This window comes from Zootoca vivipara, chromosome 16, assembly GCF_965207765.1.
Source record: "Zootoca vivipara chromosome 16, rZooViv2.hap1.1, whole genome shotgun sequence".
Taxonomy (NCBI): Eukaryota; Metazoa; Chordata; class Lepidosauria; order Squamata; family Lacertidae; genus Zootoca; species Zootoca vivipara.
The window spans coordinates 24,380,817-24,401,487 of NC_142599.1; the positions used below are offsets into that span (position 1 = coordinate 24,380,817).

General features: G+C 47.6%; 1 protein-coding gene across 3 annotated transcripts in view; it reads right to left on the minus strand.

Annotated features, from left to right (window-relative positions):
* The window catches only part of SEMA4A (semaphorin 4A), a 72,007-nt gene that overhangs the window by 14,782 nt on the left and 36,554 nt on the right, over positions 1-20,671 (minus strand). For 2 of the 3 annotated variants that reach the window (XM_060269981.2, XM_035098150.3), the window contains 2 exons: positions 16,009-16,173; positions 2,307-2,467 (listed from right to left, as the gene is read on the minus strand). In XM_060269981.2, coding sequence (XP_060125964.2) covers positions 2,307-2,467; positions 16,009-16,105 — 258 coding nt within the window. In that variant the 5' untranslated portion in view covers positions 16,106-16,173. Of the gene's footprint in view, positions 1-2,306; positions 2,468-16,008; positions 16,174-20,541; positions 20,653-20,671 lie in introns of those variants that run through there. The other variant, XM_035098151.3, reaches the window with a different exon arrangement.

Sequence of the window (20,671 nt, forward strand, 5' to 3'; positions counted from 1 at the left end):
GAAACGGCACCACAACATTTGGAAAAGTGCCAGTTGTGGCACATTTCTGCTGTCCCCAGTCTGCCCCTTTTAAGATTCTTGAGTCTTTCTAGTCCTCCATTATCTGAAAAAGGAGAAGTCCTGTGCACGAATTGAGATAATGTTGCGGTTTTCACTGGGTGGCTTATTCCCACCTTACAGCCACCTGTCTCTGGCCCCTGGACATTATTTTGGTTAAGGTGATCAGCTGGCTAATTCTGCTGCTTAAACAGGACCTGGGTTGGCAACTTTTAAGAGAAGGCTGTTGTTATATAATCCTGTGGTCCTCAATTAGTTGGACCATCAGTGCAGAGTGCCTCCACCCCCATCGTTCAACCTGGACACTGAGGTCCGGCTCTGAGGGCCGTCTGGCGGTTCCCTAACTGCGAGAAGCAAAGCTACAGGGAACTAGGCAGAGGGCCTTCTTGGTAGTGGTGCCTGCCCTGTGGAATGCCCTCCCATCCGATGTCAAAGAAATAAATCATTATACTGTATGACCTTCCATAGACATCTGAAGACAGTCCTGTATCAGGAATCTGATATTTTGGTGGGTTCTTTGATATTCTATTGAAAGCCACCCAGAGTGGCTGGGGCAACTCATTGAGATGGGCAAGGTACAAGTAATAATTTTTATTATTATTCTACACAGTAAGCTCTCAACTTACATGCATTTAACTTGTGCGCATTCAGCTTTACATGCTTGGCAAAAGGGGGGGGAATTAAGAAGGTGGTGGCAAGGGGCAGGGCATCTGGGGGGCGGGGAGACTTTGGCAATCCCACCCACCATTAAACCCTATGTCGACTATACACAGTTTTGCCTTTAGGCAGGATCCCCGGAACGCAACTCCCACCTAAGATTCCTGTACTTGAGGTGACCAGAAACCTGCCTGTAAGGAAACGAAACCTGGCTTGAACTGCTTCTTTTGCTTTTGACGTACTGTTCTGCTTTCACCTTTGTACTCTTGTCTCTTATTTTCTATCTGAGTCTAAAGAAATTCTAGGAAATTTGTTCTTGCGGCTAAACTGAAAGAGCGTTCTCCCCCCTCACGAGCCTAGGACCCTTTGGTTCATGATCTTATACAGTCATACTTCGGTTTAAGTACGCTTTGGTTTGAGTACTTTCAGTTTAAGTACTCCACGGACCCGTCTGGAACGGATTAATCCACTTTCCATTACTTCCAATGGGAAAGTTCACTTCAGGTAAAGTACGCTTCAGGTTAAGTACGGACTTCCAGAACCAATTACACTCATACTTCAGTGTGAGGGACAGGGGATACTGGGAGGTCCCTCCCATCTTAAGTACCAGCTCATCGCCAAGCGCTGGGGAAAGCAGGGAGAGTTCCGCCTCAAGTGGAGACTCAGGAAGTGGTGACCGAGGCTCCGGCAAGGTAGCGGAGCCCATGCATAAGGTGGGACAGGAAGGGGGGAGCAAGGGGGGAAGGCCGACCCCGCCGACCCCGGAATTATGCAAGAAACGTCGTGGGAGGAGATTAGGTCTTCCCAAACTTCTTTGCTGGAAGAAAACGCGCCAACCTCCATTCGGAGGTACTGACACCTGACTGACAACATGTATATGGATCGCTCCGAGCACTGTAAATAATCAGCACTTAATAAAAGCCTAAAAGGACAATGCTGTGAGGAGTCGTTACTCTAGAGTAGCCGCATCTGCATCTCTGACATTCAGGTTAAGTACGCTTCAGGTTGAGTACTCCGCGGACCGTCTGGAACGGATTAATCCACTTTCCATTACTTTCAATGGGAAAGTTTGCTTCAGGTTAAGTATGCTTCAGGTTAAGTACGGACTTCTGGAACCAATTGTGTACTTAAACCGAGGTACCACTGTAACAGCAGGCTTTGCTGGGCAAAAGTATATTCCTGTGTATAAGACTACTTTTTTAACCCAGGAAAATCTTCTCAAAAGTCGGGGGTCGTCTTATACACTGGGTCATATTTCTTAATGGCGAGTATATCCCAAACTCTGTATTTTAACTGGAAAAGTTGGAGGTCGTCTTATATACCCAGTCGTCTTATACGCCGGAATATACGGTAAGTCACGCTGGTCTTGAGGAAATGAGAAGGGGAATTGGTGCCTATCCCTGCTTCTCCTTGTGGGTATTTCTTTGGGATTCAAAGAAATCAACCTGGGGGTTGAGCTTTCTAAAGAGATGGGGTGGTAGCTATGCAAGAGGGGGGGCAGAAGGCCTGTCATCACCAGAACACCACGCCAGACCCACCCCCTCATTTTCCTCCAGCACGTCTTATCCCAAAGCCCCGTTTCCCCCACTCACCTCACCCTTCAGCCCGATGGAGTCAGGGCTGCTGATGTCAAGAGCAAGGAGAGCATCTCTGGCTCCCACATAGAGAGTTGCCCCGTCTTTGCTCAGGAGGAAAGTGTCGTAATTCTGAACCCCCCTTCGGTGGAATGAGGAAACTATTCGGCTGGAATCCCCTGAGGGAGGAGAAAATATGGTTAGGCTCATTTATGTTTTAGAACACCTCTTCAGAAATTATTGTGACCCCTAAAGGTGGTTAATAATTTTTGTATTGGGGGGGGGCAGCAGCAGCATCTACCCATAGCCAGCCTTCTGGGGTGGACATGGCCAAAAGTTGGCGTGGTCACACAAACCACTTTCTGCCTCTCTCGCACACATACGCAGCACACACAACCCCTTTCCCCAGCTGAGCTGTGCAAATCAGTGAGGAGGAGAGGTCATCACCTCCCTCCCTGCTCATCAACTGATCAAGTGGAAGATTCGCATCTCCATCAGGGGACTGGGCTGGGTGGAGAGGGTCAAGCTTCTTTGCCACCCCCACCCCACCCCGTTCTGTGTCTACTCTGGTGGCAGGGGCAGTAAAGAGGAAGGGGGGCTGGTTTAGCTGGTCTGCTTAATTGCATTCACTCTCAAAGTACAGACCACAGCCTTGCACCCTCCCTGTGGAAAAAATGAGGATAATAATTGGCCTACCTTACAAGGGTGGTGTCGGTAGGATTACAATGATGAGAAGTGCTAAGTTTGAAAGCAGCAACAGCTAGGTATTCTTATTATTTAAAGTTTTGTCTTTGACAAAAGGTAGAGAATTTTCTAAGTCTGGATCTGTGACCATTTTTTTTTTTTGGTGAGCAATTGAAAAAATACTGGGGAGAAAAAGAAGAAACCAAATCTCGGCAGCCACGTGAGCCAGTGAAATGTGTTGATTAGGGTTGTCAGACTAAGACAGGCATCCCCAGATGTTTTGGACTACTATCCCCATCTTCCCCAACCACTGGTCCTGTTAGCTAGGGATCATGGGAGTTGTAGGCCAAAACACCTGGAGGGCCGCAGTTTGGGGATGCCTGGACTAAGAGCTCAAAGACCTGGGTTCAAACCCCTTCTCAGCCATGAAGCTCACTGGGTGACCTTGACTTATCTCTCACCCTAGCCGACCTCACAGGGTTGTTGTGGGGATAAACTGGGAGGAAGAGAACCATAGATGCCACCATGAGTCCCTAATGAGAAAAGCAAGGTGTTCATGTAGCCATAACCTGCTCCATGTCAATCCTTGCCCGCTGCAGCCATCCTGAGCATATCTGCCAAGTTTTCCCTTTTCTCGCGAGGAAGCCTATTCAGCATAAGGGAAAATCCCTTTAAAAAAGGGATAACTTGGCAGCTATGATCCTGAGGCTGCTGGATGTGGAAATGGGGAAGCAAGCAAAGTGGAATGAATGTCCACACTTTTCATTCTAACAAGGAGGAAGTGAATGCAGTCAGGGCTGTCTTAAGCATATGCGGCGCCGGGGTGCAAAGATCCGCCAGGTGCTTCCCCCCCCCCCACACGCCTGCCCAGGGCAACAAACCAGCCCGAGGCGTCTGCGTCTGCAACTGAGCGAAGCTGGGCACCTCGTGGTGTACCTCATTCACAGTACTGAGGAAAAGAACCACCAGTAATGTTTCCCTGTTCACCTAAAAACAATGCTTATATGTCAAGAAGAATTATGGGATATCCTCACTCAGGAAGAGCTCTGCAGCATCAGACTAAGAGCCCATCTAGTCAAGCATTCAGTTCCTACTGTGGCCATCCCAGATGTTTATGGGAAGCCCTTGTGCAGGACATGAGCACCATAGCCCCCCCCCACTCTGTCATTCCCCAGTAACTCTGGCTGCATACACACCAAACATTTAAAGCACTTCTGAAGCACCCGCCCACCCAGAAAGAATCCTGTTAACTGTAGTTACACATCAGAGCGGCGTTTTCAAGCATCCTTCAGTTCCCAGGATTCTTGTAGTGCGTGCACACTTTAAATGTGCTTTGTCTCAGAGGCATGCTGCCTTTCGCACTGGAGATCATAGAATTGTGGAGTTGGAAGGGACTCCAAGAGTCATCTAGTCCAACCCTCTGCAGTGCAGGAATCTCAGCTAAAGCATCAATGACAGATGGCCATCCAACTCCTGCTTAAAAACCTCCAAAGGACTTTTGTTTTCCTCGAATTCCTTGGAAATACTTAAATCTAGTTCTGTATCACACACCAGATACTCTAGGAAGCCCACAACCATGACAAGACAGCCACCCCAGCAACAGGCATTCAGACAAACACAGAGGTTTCTAGGTAGCTGTTATAGCTAATAGCCACACACATCCTGTTAACATCATCCAAGCCTGTAACCATCATCACATCTTGTGGCAACAAATCTCATAGTTTAACTACGTACTGCACGGGCAGATATTGTGGTGCACCCCATATTATGTTGCTGGAGTACAATTCCCATCAGCTCGTACCAGCCCCCATATTGGATGGCTTGGGTTGGTGGGAGTTGTAGTTCAACAACATCTGGATTGTACAGGGTGAATAAATTTGTGCCTATGAATCTCCCACCATTGTGCGTCATTGGATGACTAGTGTTACGGAAGATGCGCAATGACGGTGATCCCATCCCTGTGGCTGTTAATTGCCTACATTCATTAAATGCTACGCGAGGTATATTTACATTGCAAGTGTATGCATGTCTACACAGAAGTGCACCCCTTGGGATTCAAGCGGACTTGCTCCCAAGCACACAGACGATTGCAAACTTTACGCTACCCAGCCTATTTACTGGTATATCCCGCTGAAAAAACCCACATGGGACTTGTGAAGTTGCAATGCGATATACACTTTACTTGGAAGTCACGAGGCTTCCTTTCTGAACAGGCAGCTCCGGGGCTGCATTATACACAGATTGCAAAACAAAAAGGCTCCCCAAATGCAAAACAAAAGGCACCCCTGAAATGCCTTTTTTTGCCCACCAACTTCTCAGCCACACAAGACCAGCCCCGACCTGGCTCATTCTCCCCTTCGCTGCTGTGAGGGACAGGGGATATCGCGAAGTCCCTCCCCTCCTGAGTTCAAGCCCATCCCCGAGCACAGGGGAAAGCAGAGAGAGTTCCGATTCCAGTGGGGAAGCAGGAAGTCGTGTCCGAGGCTCAGGCAAGGTAGCGGAGCCAGGGTCCCAGGTGGGACAGGAAGGGGCAAATAAGGGGGGGAGACCCATCCCCCCAACTCCGGAATTGCGCAGAAAGCGGAGAGGAAAGAGGATGGGTCTACCCAGGCTTTTGTGTTGGAGAAAGACGCGCCAAAAGCCATTCGGAGGTTCTGAACCCGACTGAACACAAAGCTCCGTGTAAATAGCAATGACTTCAGCACTGTAAATACGCAGCACCAATAAAAGAATAAAATGCAGAGCTGTGTAGAGTCGTTACTCTGAAGTAGCCCGCTCTGGCCACTGTGACAGCTGCCCCCCAAGAAGTCCTGACTTCCAGCATCCCTCCTCACAGACGCCTCGCAAAGATTTCTCCGTCCCCCACAGCGAGGCTCCCTCCACCGGTATCTGCGGCTGGGACACCTCCAAGTCCTGATAGTACTTCGCGGCCAGCAAGGCCGCCACCAGCGCCAAGGCCAGGCCCAGCCGATGCAAACGCAGCAGAGGAAGGCGCCGGGAACTCCTGCCACCGGCCTCACACTCGGCCTCGCTGGGCTCTGTTTTTGGCGGGGCGGCGAGGCCTCGGGGGGGCCTGGGACTCCCCTCTTCTCCCCTGGCCATTGCCCACTGCCACGGCCTCTTCCCTGGACTCCAACTCTCGGGCCCGGACTCCCAGCCTGGTGCCCCTGAGAGCCCAGCGCCCTGCACCACTACGGCCTATGGGTAAGATGGCCCTGGATGCAGTGAAATTAGATAATCACCCCCACCCAAACTGTTCAGCAGCTTAACAGGAAACTGAGTTTGAGTAAAATGTCTGCTTGCAATCTTGACAGTCCCTTTTAAAGTAACTTGCCCTGAATAAGATCCATTTCCTATAATTAACACCCTGCCTCCTGCTATCAGGAAATGGCTTGATAGTTAACCGAAACATGTTCATAAGGGCTTCATTAGGCTTCCTCCCTCCCTCTGGTCAGCCCCCCCCCTTTACTCAGCTCCTTTTCTGAAAACAAGTGTTTGTTTGTGTGATTTCTGTTTGGAAAGAAGCTATCCCAGGTGAGAGTTGGGCTAATCTGTTGATTTTGTTCTCTAAGTTTCCAATTCTTCCAATCTTAAAATTTACTATCAGGGTTGGGCCACCCAACCCATGAGGCATACCGAGGCAGTGCCCCAAGAGCGATTCCTGCCCACCCCCGCCAGTGACAGAGAAGTGGTGGCAGCAGTAGTGGAAGCTTCTGGCAAGATATCACCAGAACCTGCCATTGCCACTTCACAGGCACTGCCATGTGACTCAGGTAGCAGCACCTTCCTGTTTCACCTCAGGCGGCAAAACATGATGCACCCCCCTGTTTACTTTTCCACATTTCCACAGCAATTTGCAGATTTTTTTAAAAAATATTCACAGACGTTAATCAGCATTTTAGTGTGCATATCTCCTAATAAATACATTTTTGCAGTCTGGTCTAATGTACACACCATTGCAAGCAAACCTCCCTCATACAATGCATTTTGTTTGTTATTTTCACTTGTATAGGCATTTATGTGGACATTATACACTAGTGTGTGCCTTTCTGTACATGTTACTTGGCTGGAGAACTATATTCCCCGGAGCCAGTGTGGCAAAGTGGTTAGTGTGTTGGACTAAGGAACTAGGGTTCAAATCCCCACTCAGCCATGAAGCTTGCTGGGTGAACCTGGGCTAGTCACTCACTCTTAGTCTAACCTACCTCACAGGGCTCTTGTGAAGATAACATGGGGAGGAAGAGAACTATGTATGTCACACCTTGGGCTCCTTGGAGCAAGGTGGGATATAAATGTAAACAGAAAATAAATAGCAAAATTCGGCAAAGTGCGCATTTCAAAGGATGGCTGCCTTTCAGTTCACATCTCGATTCAGAAAGTTCAGATTAGGTCAGCTGGCCTTTAAATGTGAACTGAATTGAATTTTGCATCCATCTCTACCACTGTCACTGTGGGCCTCCTCCTCCGAGCACAGGAAATGCTGCAACGGAATTTGGCTGCACTCAGTGCACACACAGGACAGGATTAACCACATGCCCCAATGGTGGTTGATGGGCTGGAGGCGGAAAGGCAGAGTCTGGGAAGAGGTTCCTCCTCTTTTGGGTGCGGGGGGTGGGCTTTGGGCCCACAGACAGGTTGGGAATTACCTGTTTAACTTTGCAAAGCCATGGTGACCTGGTGAAGAAGTGAGGGCAGGGTCAGCATCCCACTTCACTGCCCAAGCATTTCCATGTGCCAGAAGTAAGGGGAAAGATGCATTGATGCCACAATGCCAGCTCAGCTGGTTACAGCATGGTGCTGATAAAGCCACGGTTCCAGGTTCAATCCCTGTATGGGACAGGTGCAAATTCCTGCATTGCAGGCGGTTGGACTAAATGATCCTCATGGTGCCTTCCGACTTTATGATTCTACTAGTGTCATTCAGCCCGTTTAGAAAACGGGCACTAGAAGATATGTGAGAGGAGCAGCGGGGCCGCGGCCTTCCCTCTCTCTCTGCGCTCGGTCGCGGGGTGCGCCGGGAATGCAAGTAAACAAACTTGCTCTCCTGTTGTGCCCCGCACCCATGGAGGCTGGCCCCTTGAGGGCGAGGAGCTCAGGACGGGCAGAGGCCAGGGAAGGTGAGGCACACTCGGGCCGGGCTGCTCCCGCTGCTGCTGTTACCGTCGCCGCCTCCGCCTCCTTCCTTCGCCAGAACAACGGAGGCTGGTGACGAAGGTGGCTCCGGGGGCGCCCATGGCTGTCGTGGGGCCAAAGTCGGGGCGGTGGCGGTGGGAGGGGGCGGGGATCCTCTAGGCGCCCATGGAGGCCGGCGCTGGGAGCGGCCTGCTAGCACAGCCTCCGGCGCCGCATGAGAGTGTCCTGGGCGTGCAACCGAGATATTGTCTCTGCGTCCAATCCCTGTGTCCGTGGGGCACATGTGCAGTAGCGCGGACACAGGGACACAGGGACTGGACGCAGAGACACTTGCATATTATTATATAGGATGATAACTTATATGCTAACTTCCCCCCCAAAGGCAAAGATGGGCAAAATAGCTGCCCAGGAAATTTGGTTGGAAGTTTCCAACCTAGAATCTAGCAAGCAAGCAAGCAAGCAAGCAAGCAAGCAAGCAAACAAATAAATAAATAAATAAATAAATGGAGAGAGTGATTTATCAAGGGTAGGGATTAGGAAATGCAAAGTTAGAACACTTGTACTTTGCGGCAGGATGGGGATATAGAGAGAGAATGTTGTTCACAGAATCTATGTGACTGCCCCCTCCCCAGTGAGGCAGCCCCCACCCCAAACAGTAACATATCGCTGCAAGCTTTCTATGGCTTCCTGAACACTGGTGCTAGAGTTACATTTGCTTGGGATCGGGACTGTGCAGAAGGACACAGAGACATAGGAAGCCTCCTTAGACAGAGATGGCCCATTTATCTCAGCATTGTCTACTGTGGATGGCAATGACTCTACAGAGTTTCAGGCAGGGGCTCTCCTAGTCCTACCCAGATGATGTTGGGGATTGAACCTGGGCAGTGCTTTTTTCTGGGGGTACGCATACCCCTAAACATTTTGTGAATCTAAGTTTGGCCACATCAAGGGACAGTATTTCAATATGAGTAGGAAAATGAGAGTACCCCTAAACATTTTTTTTAGAAAAAAAAACACTGAACCTGGGATCTTCTGCTTGCAAGGGCTCTCCCAATGAGCTATGGTCCTTCCCCACAGGTTATGTCAAGATCCAAATGAAAAGGACTATAACTCAGTGGTATAGCATCTTTTCTATGTGCAGAAGGTCCCAAGTTCGTCCCATGGCATTTCCAGGCATGATGTGCAACCCTGGGGAGCTGCTGGCAGTTAAGGCAGAACCAGATGAATTTATAGGAGGTAAGTTCCTAGGTTCCTGTGGAAGCCATTGGGGCTACATTGGGGCCCTGGGGTCTCTAGTTGCCCATTTGTCCTTTCGTGCCCTTCAACCAATGAACACACCAACAATACTTCCCAACATCTGCAGCAATATTCACTCTGCGCTGACACTGTCAGTACTTCTCTGAATGAAAACTCACCACAACCTTAGAGGGAGGAAGTGGTGAGATGCAGTTCAGATTAGAATTAAAACAGTGAGCTGGCCTGCAAGAGCAAGGGTAGGCAGTGGTCGGTTTGGGGACCAAGCACACCTAGGAGCATGCACCCTCTCCCAACATATAGAAACAGAGACTAAGAGCTCCCTCTTTGATTTAGCTTTTAGTTCCATTCCTTGACTTTTCTAGCAATGGAGCAGACAGATTCCTTCCTCTCCTTTCTGAGCAGAGCCAGTGAGATGACTCTGCTCAGCCTTCCAGTCCACCTGGATTCTGATTTAAGTTGGAGATGTCCTAAAATTAATCCCGCAATTGGAGAAAAACAGTCCAATTTGCATTTCTCATTGCGCTATGCTATAGTAACATCACACAAGTATGCACTGAGCCACTGCGAAGAAGCAAACCTGATGTGACTGTGCATTTCTTCCATGTGTTTTACTGATGTGTGCACATACACTCCTGTGGACTTGCATAAACTCCACACAAAATGGAATTTTAAGCACTTGTGCACACAATCTCATTGAGACTGCAACCTTGCAATATTTTCTTAAAGCCTACATGCACATCAGTAGCATGGCAAGGCAGTGAGGGGAAGCACAAATGGAGGGACGTAGCTCAGTGGTAGATCATCTGCCTTGCATGCAGAAGGTCCCAGGTTCAATCTCCGATGGCACCTCCAGGTAGGGCTGAAAAACAACACCCTTGCCAGAAATCCTGGGAATGTTGCTGCTAGTCAGTGTAGTGATACTGAGCTAGATGGAACAATGGTATGAGACAGCTTCTGCACAGGCACATTACAAGCTTCAGGTTTTTTTAAATTAAAAGAACAAGGGGTAATTCCTAATGCACTGGTACCACTTCAGAAATAAGAAATCTAGCAAGAAAATCAAGTGAGATTTTTGGGAGCACTCTTAAAATATGCATACAAGCACACGCATGTTGTTATGTGAGCAGGGCTATCAGTATCCTGAGGCAACACCTGGATTTGACAGAGTGTCAATAGCCTGGCAATATGTTGCCATGGGAACTAAATTGCTAGCCAATTGTTTCTGGATACAGGACCATTCCTATTTTTAATGTTCTGAAGCAGTTCTTCTCCTACCATCTGAAAAGCAAAGGATGTCATCCAGGGGTCTGTGCAAAGGGAAGACGGTCCAGACTGAGAACAGACACAGAGAGCAGAGTTTGGGTTTCTTAGGGTGCTGGCGGTCACCCTAAAGTCTGATATGGGAGCAGCAGACATTGGCTGGGTGCCTCCATCCCCTACACACAACTGGTATATCTGTAAATGGCTCTCAGAGTTATAAACTGGCAGTGAGCCCCTAGCTGTCTCATTCCAAAGGGCACCAAGCCTGAGTCAGTGCAGCACCACTGGAATTTAGGAAAATGAGAAGCTGTCTTACACTGAGTCTGTCTGACCATTAGTCCATCTAGCTCAGCATGGCCTACAATGACTGGCAGTGGCTCTCTGGGGTTTCAGGCAGCATTTTTTTCCCTAGCAATACTTGGAGATGCTGGGCATTGAAGATGAGACTTTCTGAATGCAGAGCAGATGCTCTACTCCTGAGCTGTGGCCCTTCCCAAAGGCATTCGGTAGCAACTTAGGAAGACCATTGTTCCAGGTTCCATCTATCTCAGGACTATCCAAGCTGCAGTATTATTATTATTATTATTATTATTATTATTATTATTATTATTATTATTATTATTATTATTATCTCTCCAGAGTTTCAGACAAGTGACGTTCCTAGCTGTGCCAGTAAATGCCAGGGATTAAAACTAGGAGCTTCTGCAAGCAGTGCAGGTATTAGATGCTCAGCCCCAGAACTATGGGGTCCATCACATCGAAATAAAGTATGTTTCTAGTCCACATGTTTTTGAACAAAAAGGCTGATTTACTGTAAATAGGAAGATTCCTTATACTGGAACTGCCCATTCATCCATCTGGACTGGTCATTCATCCTATTTACTTGACTGGCAGCAGCAATCCAGGGTTTCAGATGGGATCTCTCATAGCACTACTTGGAGATATCAGGGTTTTAAAACCTGGGACCTTCAGTTGGCTAAACACATACGCTCTCCCACCGAGCCAAGGTCCTTCCCAAACTTTCTCATGCTCTGGAGGTGTGTGCACAATGATAAATACAGTATATTAATCTCCACTTTGAGGATTTAAATTAGTTTGAGTTGGAAATTCAGATTATGTAACCCACATTTAAATTAAAATTTAAAAAATACCCTCTTCCCGACACCCACCCATGCACAAGTGTATTTTTAGGGTCCTCTCCTCCCTCCCTCCTCCCAAAAAACTCACAGGAATTCTGGCTCTTGTGTACATTGGCTTCAAGAGGTTTAAGTGCACTTAGTTTGCATTGGACAGCATCCATACAGTTTCCCTTAGGTCCAGGTTGGGCGGGGCGGGGGGGCGTCATAGTGTGATGACAGAACATCTGCTTTGTATGCACAAAGTCCCAGCTTCAATCTCTGGCATCTCCAGGTAGGGTCAGAAAAGACCACTTGCCTGAAACCATGGAGAGCCACTACCCGTCTGTCTTGACAGCCCTGACAGCGAGACGGAGCAATGGTCTGATTTTGTGCAAGGCAGCTTCTTATTCAAAGCAGCCCTTTATTCAGAAACATGTGGTCTAGAACCTTGCTTTATTCGGAGGGGAAGAGCCATAGCTTCATGATTCAGGGCTGGTCTTAGTCTGCAGCAGCTTCATCTCTAGTCCCCAGCCAGCCCCTGCCCACTTTTCTCTTTCTGACCCACTCCAGTCTCCATCTCTCAGCAAAAAACGATCGGAGAGAAGGAATCAATGGGCTGGAGAGGCAGCAGCTGCTGTTTGTTTCCTACACGTCGGCAGCACAGATGTCCGAGTAATTACTGCCGGAAGATGCTGCTTTTACCACACCGGCTCTATTTTGGGTTGACAAAGGAACCGCTGCCACCACTCCGTCTTCCTCCCACCCTCCGGCCGCTTGATAAGTTTCCTTTGCACAGAGCTGTTCAGTGGCCAGAGCTGTGGGCTGCTAAATTAAGCCAGTGTGGAGGAAGGAAGCCCCTCCGCTCACTTGCATTTGTGTGAGCAATGAGCGTATAGGCCAGGCATCCCCAAACTGCGGCCCTCCAGGTGTTTTGGCCTACAACTCCCATGATCCCTAGCTAAGAGGACCAGTGGTCAGGGATGATGGGAATTGTAGTCCAAAACATCTGGAGGGCCGAAGTCTGGGGATGCCTGGTATAGGCAGAGGATTGGGGCCACTGCTAGCACTACTCAGAGCAGATCTGCTTGAAATTCATGGAGCAAAGTTGGTCATGTCCATTCATCTCAATGGAGTCTGCTCTGAGCAACCCAAGGTGAGCTGAACCGGTCATGACTTCAGATGGCCGGTAAAGCATTCTCACCAGCCACCTGATGATGATGCTCTCCAGGTATTGTATTTATTATTTTATTTATATACTGCCCTTCATCAAAAGATCTCAGGGTAGTTCACATAATAAAATACAAGATAAAACACAGTAAATAATTAAACCAAAACAAACAGCCCCCATCTTCCCACAGATATATTTAAACGGCTATAGGATGTCAACGAGCCAAAGGCCTGGTTGAAGAGGAACATTTATGCCTGGCACCTAAAATATATAATGAAGGCGCCAGGCGAACCTGGGCATTTCCCACCACCCCTCACCCTGCTGGATGCCACCATCATCCTAGGAAAAGGAACAGCAAGCCAATGGAAGGGCTTTGTGTAAGAACATATGAACATAAGCAGAGTCTGCTGGAAAAAGGCCAGTGGCCCATCTAGTCCACTGTCCTGTTCACCTGGTGGCCACTCAGATGCCTTTGGGAAATCTGCTAGCAGGACCTTCTCCCAAGATCCCTCTCCCCTCCTGTGGGATTCAGGACCATTGTTGCCTCCGACCATGGAGGCAGAGCAGAGGTATTGTGGATCCTTATCCTCCATGAATTTGTATGTGGGAGTTTTGGCTGAGGAGGCAAGATCTGTTGGGATGTTAACGCTTTGAGCCCCCCCCCCCTGACTCCACCCCATGCTCAGTTTGTATATATGTGTGAATAAGACTATATAACCTAAGGACACCCCAGTCTCTGCTATCCTTCATTCCTAAAGAAATCAAACTCTGGGTAAGTGCCTGGAGTCTCTCACCGCTCGGAGATTGGGGCAGTGCACAGTAGCACCATCTATTCATTTAGGACATTTCATTTCATTTAGGAAACCCTTTCCCCTGAAACTTCCCAAAGCGATTTAACAATAAAGACATATCTAAAAACAATTTAAAATCCAATGCAGATGTCAACTGGGATAAAAATTACTGTTCCTCGGCCATTGATGAGTTCAAGGCAGTATGCAGGCTTATCTCTCTCTCAACCAGATGCCTCTTCTGGGGAGCTTGAAAGCAAGATCCGAGTGCAGCAGCAGCAATTCTTCCCACTCATGTTCCCCAGTAACTGGGAACCAAAGGCACACCACCTCCAACACAAAGCCATCGGGACTGGACCCTTCAATAACCTTATCCTCTACACAGGGGTGCCAACTTGAATGAAATATTGGGGGAGCCCAGGTAAGCCCTGCCCTGCATAATCAATCACAAAACATGGCGCACACATATCAACTTCGGGAGGGGAGGGCTGACCACCTCAGATATTTTATTGGAGGGGCCAAAGGAACCTCAGCTCCCAGGAGCAGACTCCTATGCCTCCGTTGATTTTCCCAGCCTCCTTCTAAAGCTGAAGGGAGACCACTGCATCCGGCAGCAGTAAATTCCTCAGTTTGGTCTTCCCAACGGATCCTGTGCGGCTGAGAGATGGGGAACTGCTCCAAGGTCACCTCACTGAGCTTCACGGATTCGAACCTGGGGTCCTCTCAGTTCCAGGTTCACCACTGTCACCACTATGCCACACTGGTGCACAACGAATGTGCATGGACACGGACACATATGAGCTGGTGCACATGGACGGTGCTGTGGCTGTAGCGGTGGAAATATCAAGGCAGGCCTTGTTTGAATCTGACCTCTGACACCATAAACTTGCCAGCTGGCACTGTCTTTTTGGCCACAGCCACACCATACATTTAAAACAGTCATGGCTTCCCCTAAATAATCCTGGGAGGCATAGTTTGTTAAGGGTGCTGAGAGTTGTTAGGAGGCCCCTATTCCCCTCACAGAACTACAGTTCCCAGAGTGGTTTAACAATCCATTCCTCATCACAGGGAGCTGCGACAATTGTGGGCAATAAGGGCCTCTTAACCGCTGCTATCAGCGATTTAACATCCTCTGCCCCTTGACATCCTATGCCCTTTTAAAATGTGTTTTTTTGGGGGGGGGGGTTATTGGGTTGTTGTTGTTTTTATTTTGATTATGTATTTTGTCATTTTATGTTACGCTTTTATTCTGTGAACTGCCCTGCGGGGTATAGGGAGGCATATGAATCCAATAAATAAAAATAAATAAATAAATAAATAAATAAATAATAAATGATAATTTAAATGTATGGTATCAGTGGGGTCTATGCTACCTAATTGTGTTAGAAGGGGAGGCCATTTTAAGCATGTTCCTTCATTTTTAAAATGTGCCCTTCAACTGATTGCTCACTGGAAGAGCACATACATTCTGCCCCAGAATGTTTTGTGAGGACACTTCGGTTGGGCTAATAAAGACATTGCCCTAATATGGTTTTTAGAAATAAGTGTCTGAACGCTGCTCTTCTGACATATGAGTCAGGCGTGAGCTGCAAGGCCCAAGCGAAGAAGGGGAGCCTGTGGCAGTTTAGCTTGGCCTGTTTGCCCCCCTTCTGGAGAGCCAAATCTCTGTCCTCCCAGTGTGAGAGAGGCTTGGCCTTCAAGGATAATGTCAGGCTACATTCATACCATACATTTAAAGCACTGTGACACACCTTAAACAGTCAAGGCTTCCCCAAAAGAATTATGGGAGCCGTAGTTTGTACAGGGTGCTGAGAGTTGTTAGGAGGCCCTTATTCCCCTCACAGAACTACAGTTCTCAAGAGCAGTTAATGATCGGTCCCTCTTCACAGGGAACTATGGGAACTAGAAAAGACATCTCTGCCGTCAATGCCCCTGTGGTATGTAAACAAACAAACACGAATCTGATGCTAATGATGTGAACGTGCTGATGCAAACAGCTAGAGGAGAAAGAGCCATGAAATGCCCCAGAGGACCAACAACTTCACAGCCTATCTTTGCCACCATGAGGACTAGAAACCTACTTGTGCTTGGTTTGGTGTTTTTGTTTTTTTTCAAAGAACCCTACTTAAATCCTGTGTGGAAATTCAGCACTCATTTCCAAGCTTGCATTCATAAGCAGTGCAATCATCGAAAACACTCATCACAACTCACGTTGCCTTCCCTCTTCCAAATCTCCCTCGTTCTCTTTCGAAGCCCCCTTTCAGTATCCCCCCCTGGGTGCTGCTGCTATCCCTGTCCTTCGAGTTACTCACCTTTCCGGAAGGTTATCCTTGGCATCTGATCTGTGGCCAGAGCAGCCGCAAACATCAAGAGGCAGCCCAAGAGGTGGGAAGACTGTCCGGAGTTCATGGCTGGTTATTAGCAGACGGCAGTAGCTGGGTTGGTTGAGAATGGCAGAGGGGCAGCTAGCTTGGTAGCTGTTAAAGGAGAAGAGGAGAAAAGAGGAAGTCAACCAATAGAAAGAGAACGTATTTGGCCAACTGCTTGTCTGGAGCGGAACTGGGTTGGCTGATCAGAAGGTAGATTTCGAAACACTGTATGCGGTATTTTGCTGCCATGATGGCAGCCTCAGAGTGTTTCTGCTTGTGGTTGTTCCAGTGAAGCAGGAAGGAAAAGAGGAGGCCTTTCTACACAATGCAACGCAGAGAGACCACGGCTGGGAATTGAATTAACCAAAGAAGAAAGCAGAATCTTAATTCTGAATTAACTCTGCAGTTTAGACTGGATCTGAAATCAGTTTACCAAAACCACTGTCCTGGTTTGGAAGGAGTGGAGAGACAGTTCCATGGAAGGGGGTCTCTCCAGAGCTGGAATACCCAACAGGCAGACTAAGCACGTGCTTAGGGCAACCCCCCTCCCCAAAATGAGAAACTTTGCAAAAAGCTTGACATTTGATATTTCAAAAAGGGAAACACTAAAGTAGGCATCATGGGAAAAACCAGAATTTTAAAAGAAATCTCACACCCATTTTTCTGTTCTCTTTTATTACTCATCCTGAAATAAACCAGGGGGCGCCCCACTAATGTACAGTACATCAAACCAGAGGAAGGAAGCCAGATCCTTTCCTGTGTTACACATGGCATCTATGCATGCCCATTTCAGCATACATATCAGTTTTGTGTCATTTCGAAAAATAAAATTATATTTCATGGTTTAGTGTTGTTTTCATTTTGAATTACACAGGCCTGGGGGGCAGGGGTTAAAATAATCTTTTCATTGGTTAGGACTTCTAAAGGTCTTAATCCAGCCCTGGGTCATAGAATCGGAGAGTCGGAAGAGACCCCCAAGGGTCATCTAGTCCAACCCCCTGCAATGCAGGAATCTTAGCCAAAGCATCCCAATTCTGCTTAAAAACCTCCAAGGAAGGAGAGTCCACAACCTTCTGAGGGAGACTGTGTTCTTTCTGTGTCTTCCTTTGGTCCTGTGGCAGTCTTTCTACTACCCATATAAATTTGCCCAGCTTAGGGACTGGTATGATAGAAGCTTGCACCAAGTAAGAGATCTTTATAAATACAAACAGCCTTTATCCATAGAAGGACTTCCCACAAAACCTCAAGGCATGCATGTCAATTAACTTCACATTCTAGACAGTCATTTATCAGCAATAAATCAAGCAAAGATATAGCACTGAGAGAGCTCAGCAGCTTAGAGCTCTTGATGGTAGAATATGAACACAGTACTAAGGGTCTGGTCCCAAAAATATATTCTCTATTAAATGACGAAACAACCAGCTCTTTTCATTTTCTCTGAAAGTGCTTTGGGAATGTGATATTGAGCAGTCTATCACACATGAGCGCTGCGCTGATATATGGGATAAGCAACTAGTTAAATCAATTCCTGCAATGGCCAGAGAATGCCATTTAAATTGGATCCGTCAATGGGATCTTACCTGGTCTGCGCCGGGCACACATTTCCGGCTCTTAGGGCTATAACTGCTAGAGAGGCTGTGAAGTTAGGCTTTTCTTACATACCGGTATGTGCTGGGATTGCCCCCACATTGTTTCGTATTGGAATGTGATATTTGCTTGAATAAATGCTACAAAGCATTTATTTGCTGTAAATGCAAACCATTATGTGACTTTCACTCTGCAGTTGGCTCTTCTCAGTATATGGGATGGAGAAAATGGGGACTTTGTGTACAGACCTTTGATAACTTTCTTTTGGTCAGACCAGGGTTCAAATCCCAACTCAGCCATAAAGCTCACTGGGTGGTGATCTTGGGCTAGTGACTGCCTCCCAGCCTAACCTACCTTGCAGGTTTGTTGTGAGGATAAAATGGGAAGGAGAAGTATGCATACCACCTTGAGCTCCTTGGAGGAGAGGTGGGATACAGATGTAATCAATGATAAATAAATAATAAATAAATTGGCTAAACACACTGTGGAGTATTGGAACTGTGGGGAAATTGACACTTGCATTAAAACTGGCAGAAGGAAAAGCTAAACTGATGAATTTCTTTGTGGTCTGGCACCATTCCACGGAGTACGTTAGAACACATGGACAGAAACCAAATCTGTCTCAGGCATTTCTTAGATTATGGGATGAACCCTGATGCTCTCCTAGAACAGCGGACAAAAGGATCTCAATGCTTTCATAGTACTTGGGCAGATGAAACACAAATGTTGTAACTGCAGGCACCAATCTTTTTTGGGGGGGGGGAGAGAAGGGATGTTGCTTGCATCTGATTTACTTTAATTTGAGCATTAGTCGTGCATCTTATTTGCCATATTAATGTTTGCCATATTAATGTTTCACGCTTTCATGTTTGGAATCTCTCATTCTTCTATAGGGTAAAAACTTTCGCAATAAAAATATGCAGAAAAGAGGAAGACTTAAGGGACAAGTTTATCATGCCCTACGTGAAGATGGCAGCGAGTGGGGAGTTCTGCAAGGTACCAAACAAAGAGGTGCCACTAATCCTGGGACTGTGGGAAAGATCCACCGAAAACAAGTGGTAGCAAAAAGCTAAGAGGGGATTCTGAAGCCAAGGAGGGGGATCATAAGCTTCCCATGTGGTTCAGTACTGGCACAAAATTCAGAGCAGTCTTTGCCACCTGGTGTTCAGCTGTTTTGGGCTACAGCTCCCATCATGGTACAAGAAGGCTGGTTTAAAGCATATCCACCGTAAGCTATGAACTGTAAAGAAATTTTTGTTTCTTTTATTTCTTTCACTTTTTCAATCCTTTATTATTTTTTCAATATTTGGCACAGACGGACTGGAAATTCAATGTTGTAAACTCTTTTCATTGTTGGCGAACCAGCGACCAGAAATGCTCAGGAATTGCATCGGACCACCAGGGTATTTGCGAAATCAGAGGGAGTAATTTGCCTTCTTGTTTCTTAAAGATTCCTGCACTGCAGGGGGTTGGACTAGCTGATCCTCGTGGTCCCTTCCAACTCTACAATTCTGTGCTTCTGTAAACAATGGAGGGGTACCAGGTGCTGGAGAAAGTCTTCTGCATTTTACCTGCTCCAGCCAGTTTACTTACAGCAAACGGGAAGAGAGGTTAGAAGAAGAGAAGAGGAGTTTGGATTTGATATCCCGCTTTATCACTACCCGAAGGAGTCTCAAAGCGGCTAACATTCTCCTTTCCCTTCCTCTCCCACAACAGACACCCTGTGAGGTGGGTGGGGCTGAGAGACTTCAGAGAAGTGTGACTAGCCCAAGGTCACCCAGCAGCTGCATGTGGAGGAGAGGAGACGCGAACCCGGTTCCCCAGATTACAAGTCTTAACCACTATACGACACTGGCTCTCAGGCAGCCTTTCCCCTATTGGTTTCTCTGTTCAAACTGGCAACTTCTCCAAAATTATTGGCATATGCTAGGAGATTGCTTGAGCATTATGCAGTCCGGCTCATACACCCATGCCTTTGTCTAAGCTGGTCCCCCAATTCTCCTTGGAGCTTTTTGTCCATCCGCTGAAACTTATGCCTTCAGGTGACCAAAGCTTGACACAGATGCTTAGCCAATTAAATTGCCCCTGGAAGGCCCAGAAGTAATCCCAAAGCATCCCAAGGAATTCACCTTGCGTTGCAAGCTTACAACGCCCTGTTGGATAATGAAAACAATACTGTAGCATGAGAGCAACCTGTCTGGCAACTCTGGCATTGGCACCTGCCACGTTTATCAAACATGTCCTCAAATTACCTTAATTACAGACAAGTAATTTTATGCAGATGAGCAATGGCCCTGCAGCCCATTATATTTGGCCACTGTGCCTACTAGCAGCCACATGCCCCTGCCTTAAGTCCAACCTTGTCTTCAACTGCTTGGGGCTTTTCCCTTGGAGATGACGCCAAGCTGAGCCTTTGCCCCCCTCCAGTCCTATTCCCAACACGCTAGCCTCTACCCCACACGTCGCGTGCCGCTGGCTAGACCATAATCAAATGCACAATCTGGAATTTAGCCTACAACAGCTCAAGTTGCAAACACAGTAAGGGCCAAGCTCTTGACAAGACACCTTTCCTGCATTGAGTAACTGCGTGAATGGGTTCTAGAGTAAACCACGGGTGCAGGGGCCCTGGCCTGGATTGGGACCACAGGAGAAAAGGTCCCCTAGCAGTGGGGCCAGGATTCCAAGCTGAATGGGGGAGTGCACCTGCTAAGAACTCTAGAACCTAAGCAAAATATTAGGGCAATGGTTCCTGGAATATTGCTTATGTGCTTTTATAATTATATAAGAAAGAGGTAAACACACAAAGAGAGATGCAAATGATATTAGTAGTCGTAGTACCGATGTTGCAAGACATGTCCAAATTAGCATCTTTCTCCCATCCCATAATACCTTTCAGGCCTGGCCCTTCAAGTGCTGAGTCAGCTGCCTGTCCCTCCTCCTGCTGCTGCTGCTGCTCCTCTGGGTGTTACAGAGATCAACCTCAGAAGCCGCCAGGTGACAAGTGGCTGACAGAGGCAGG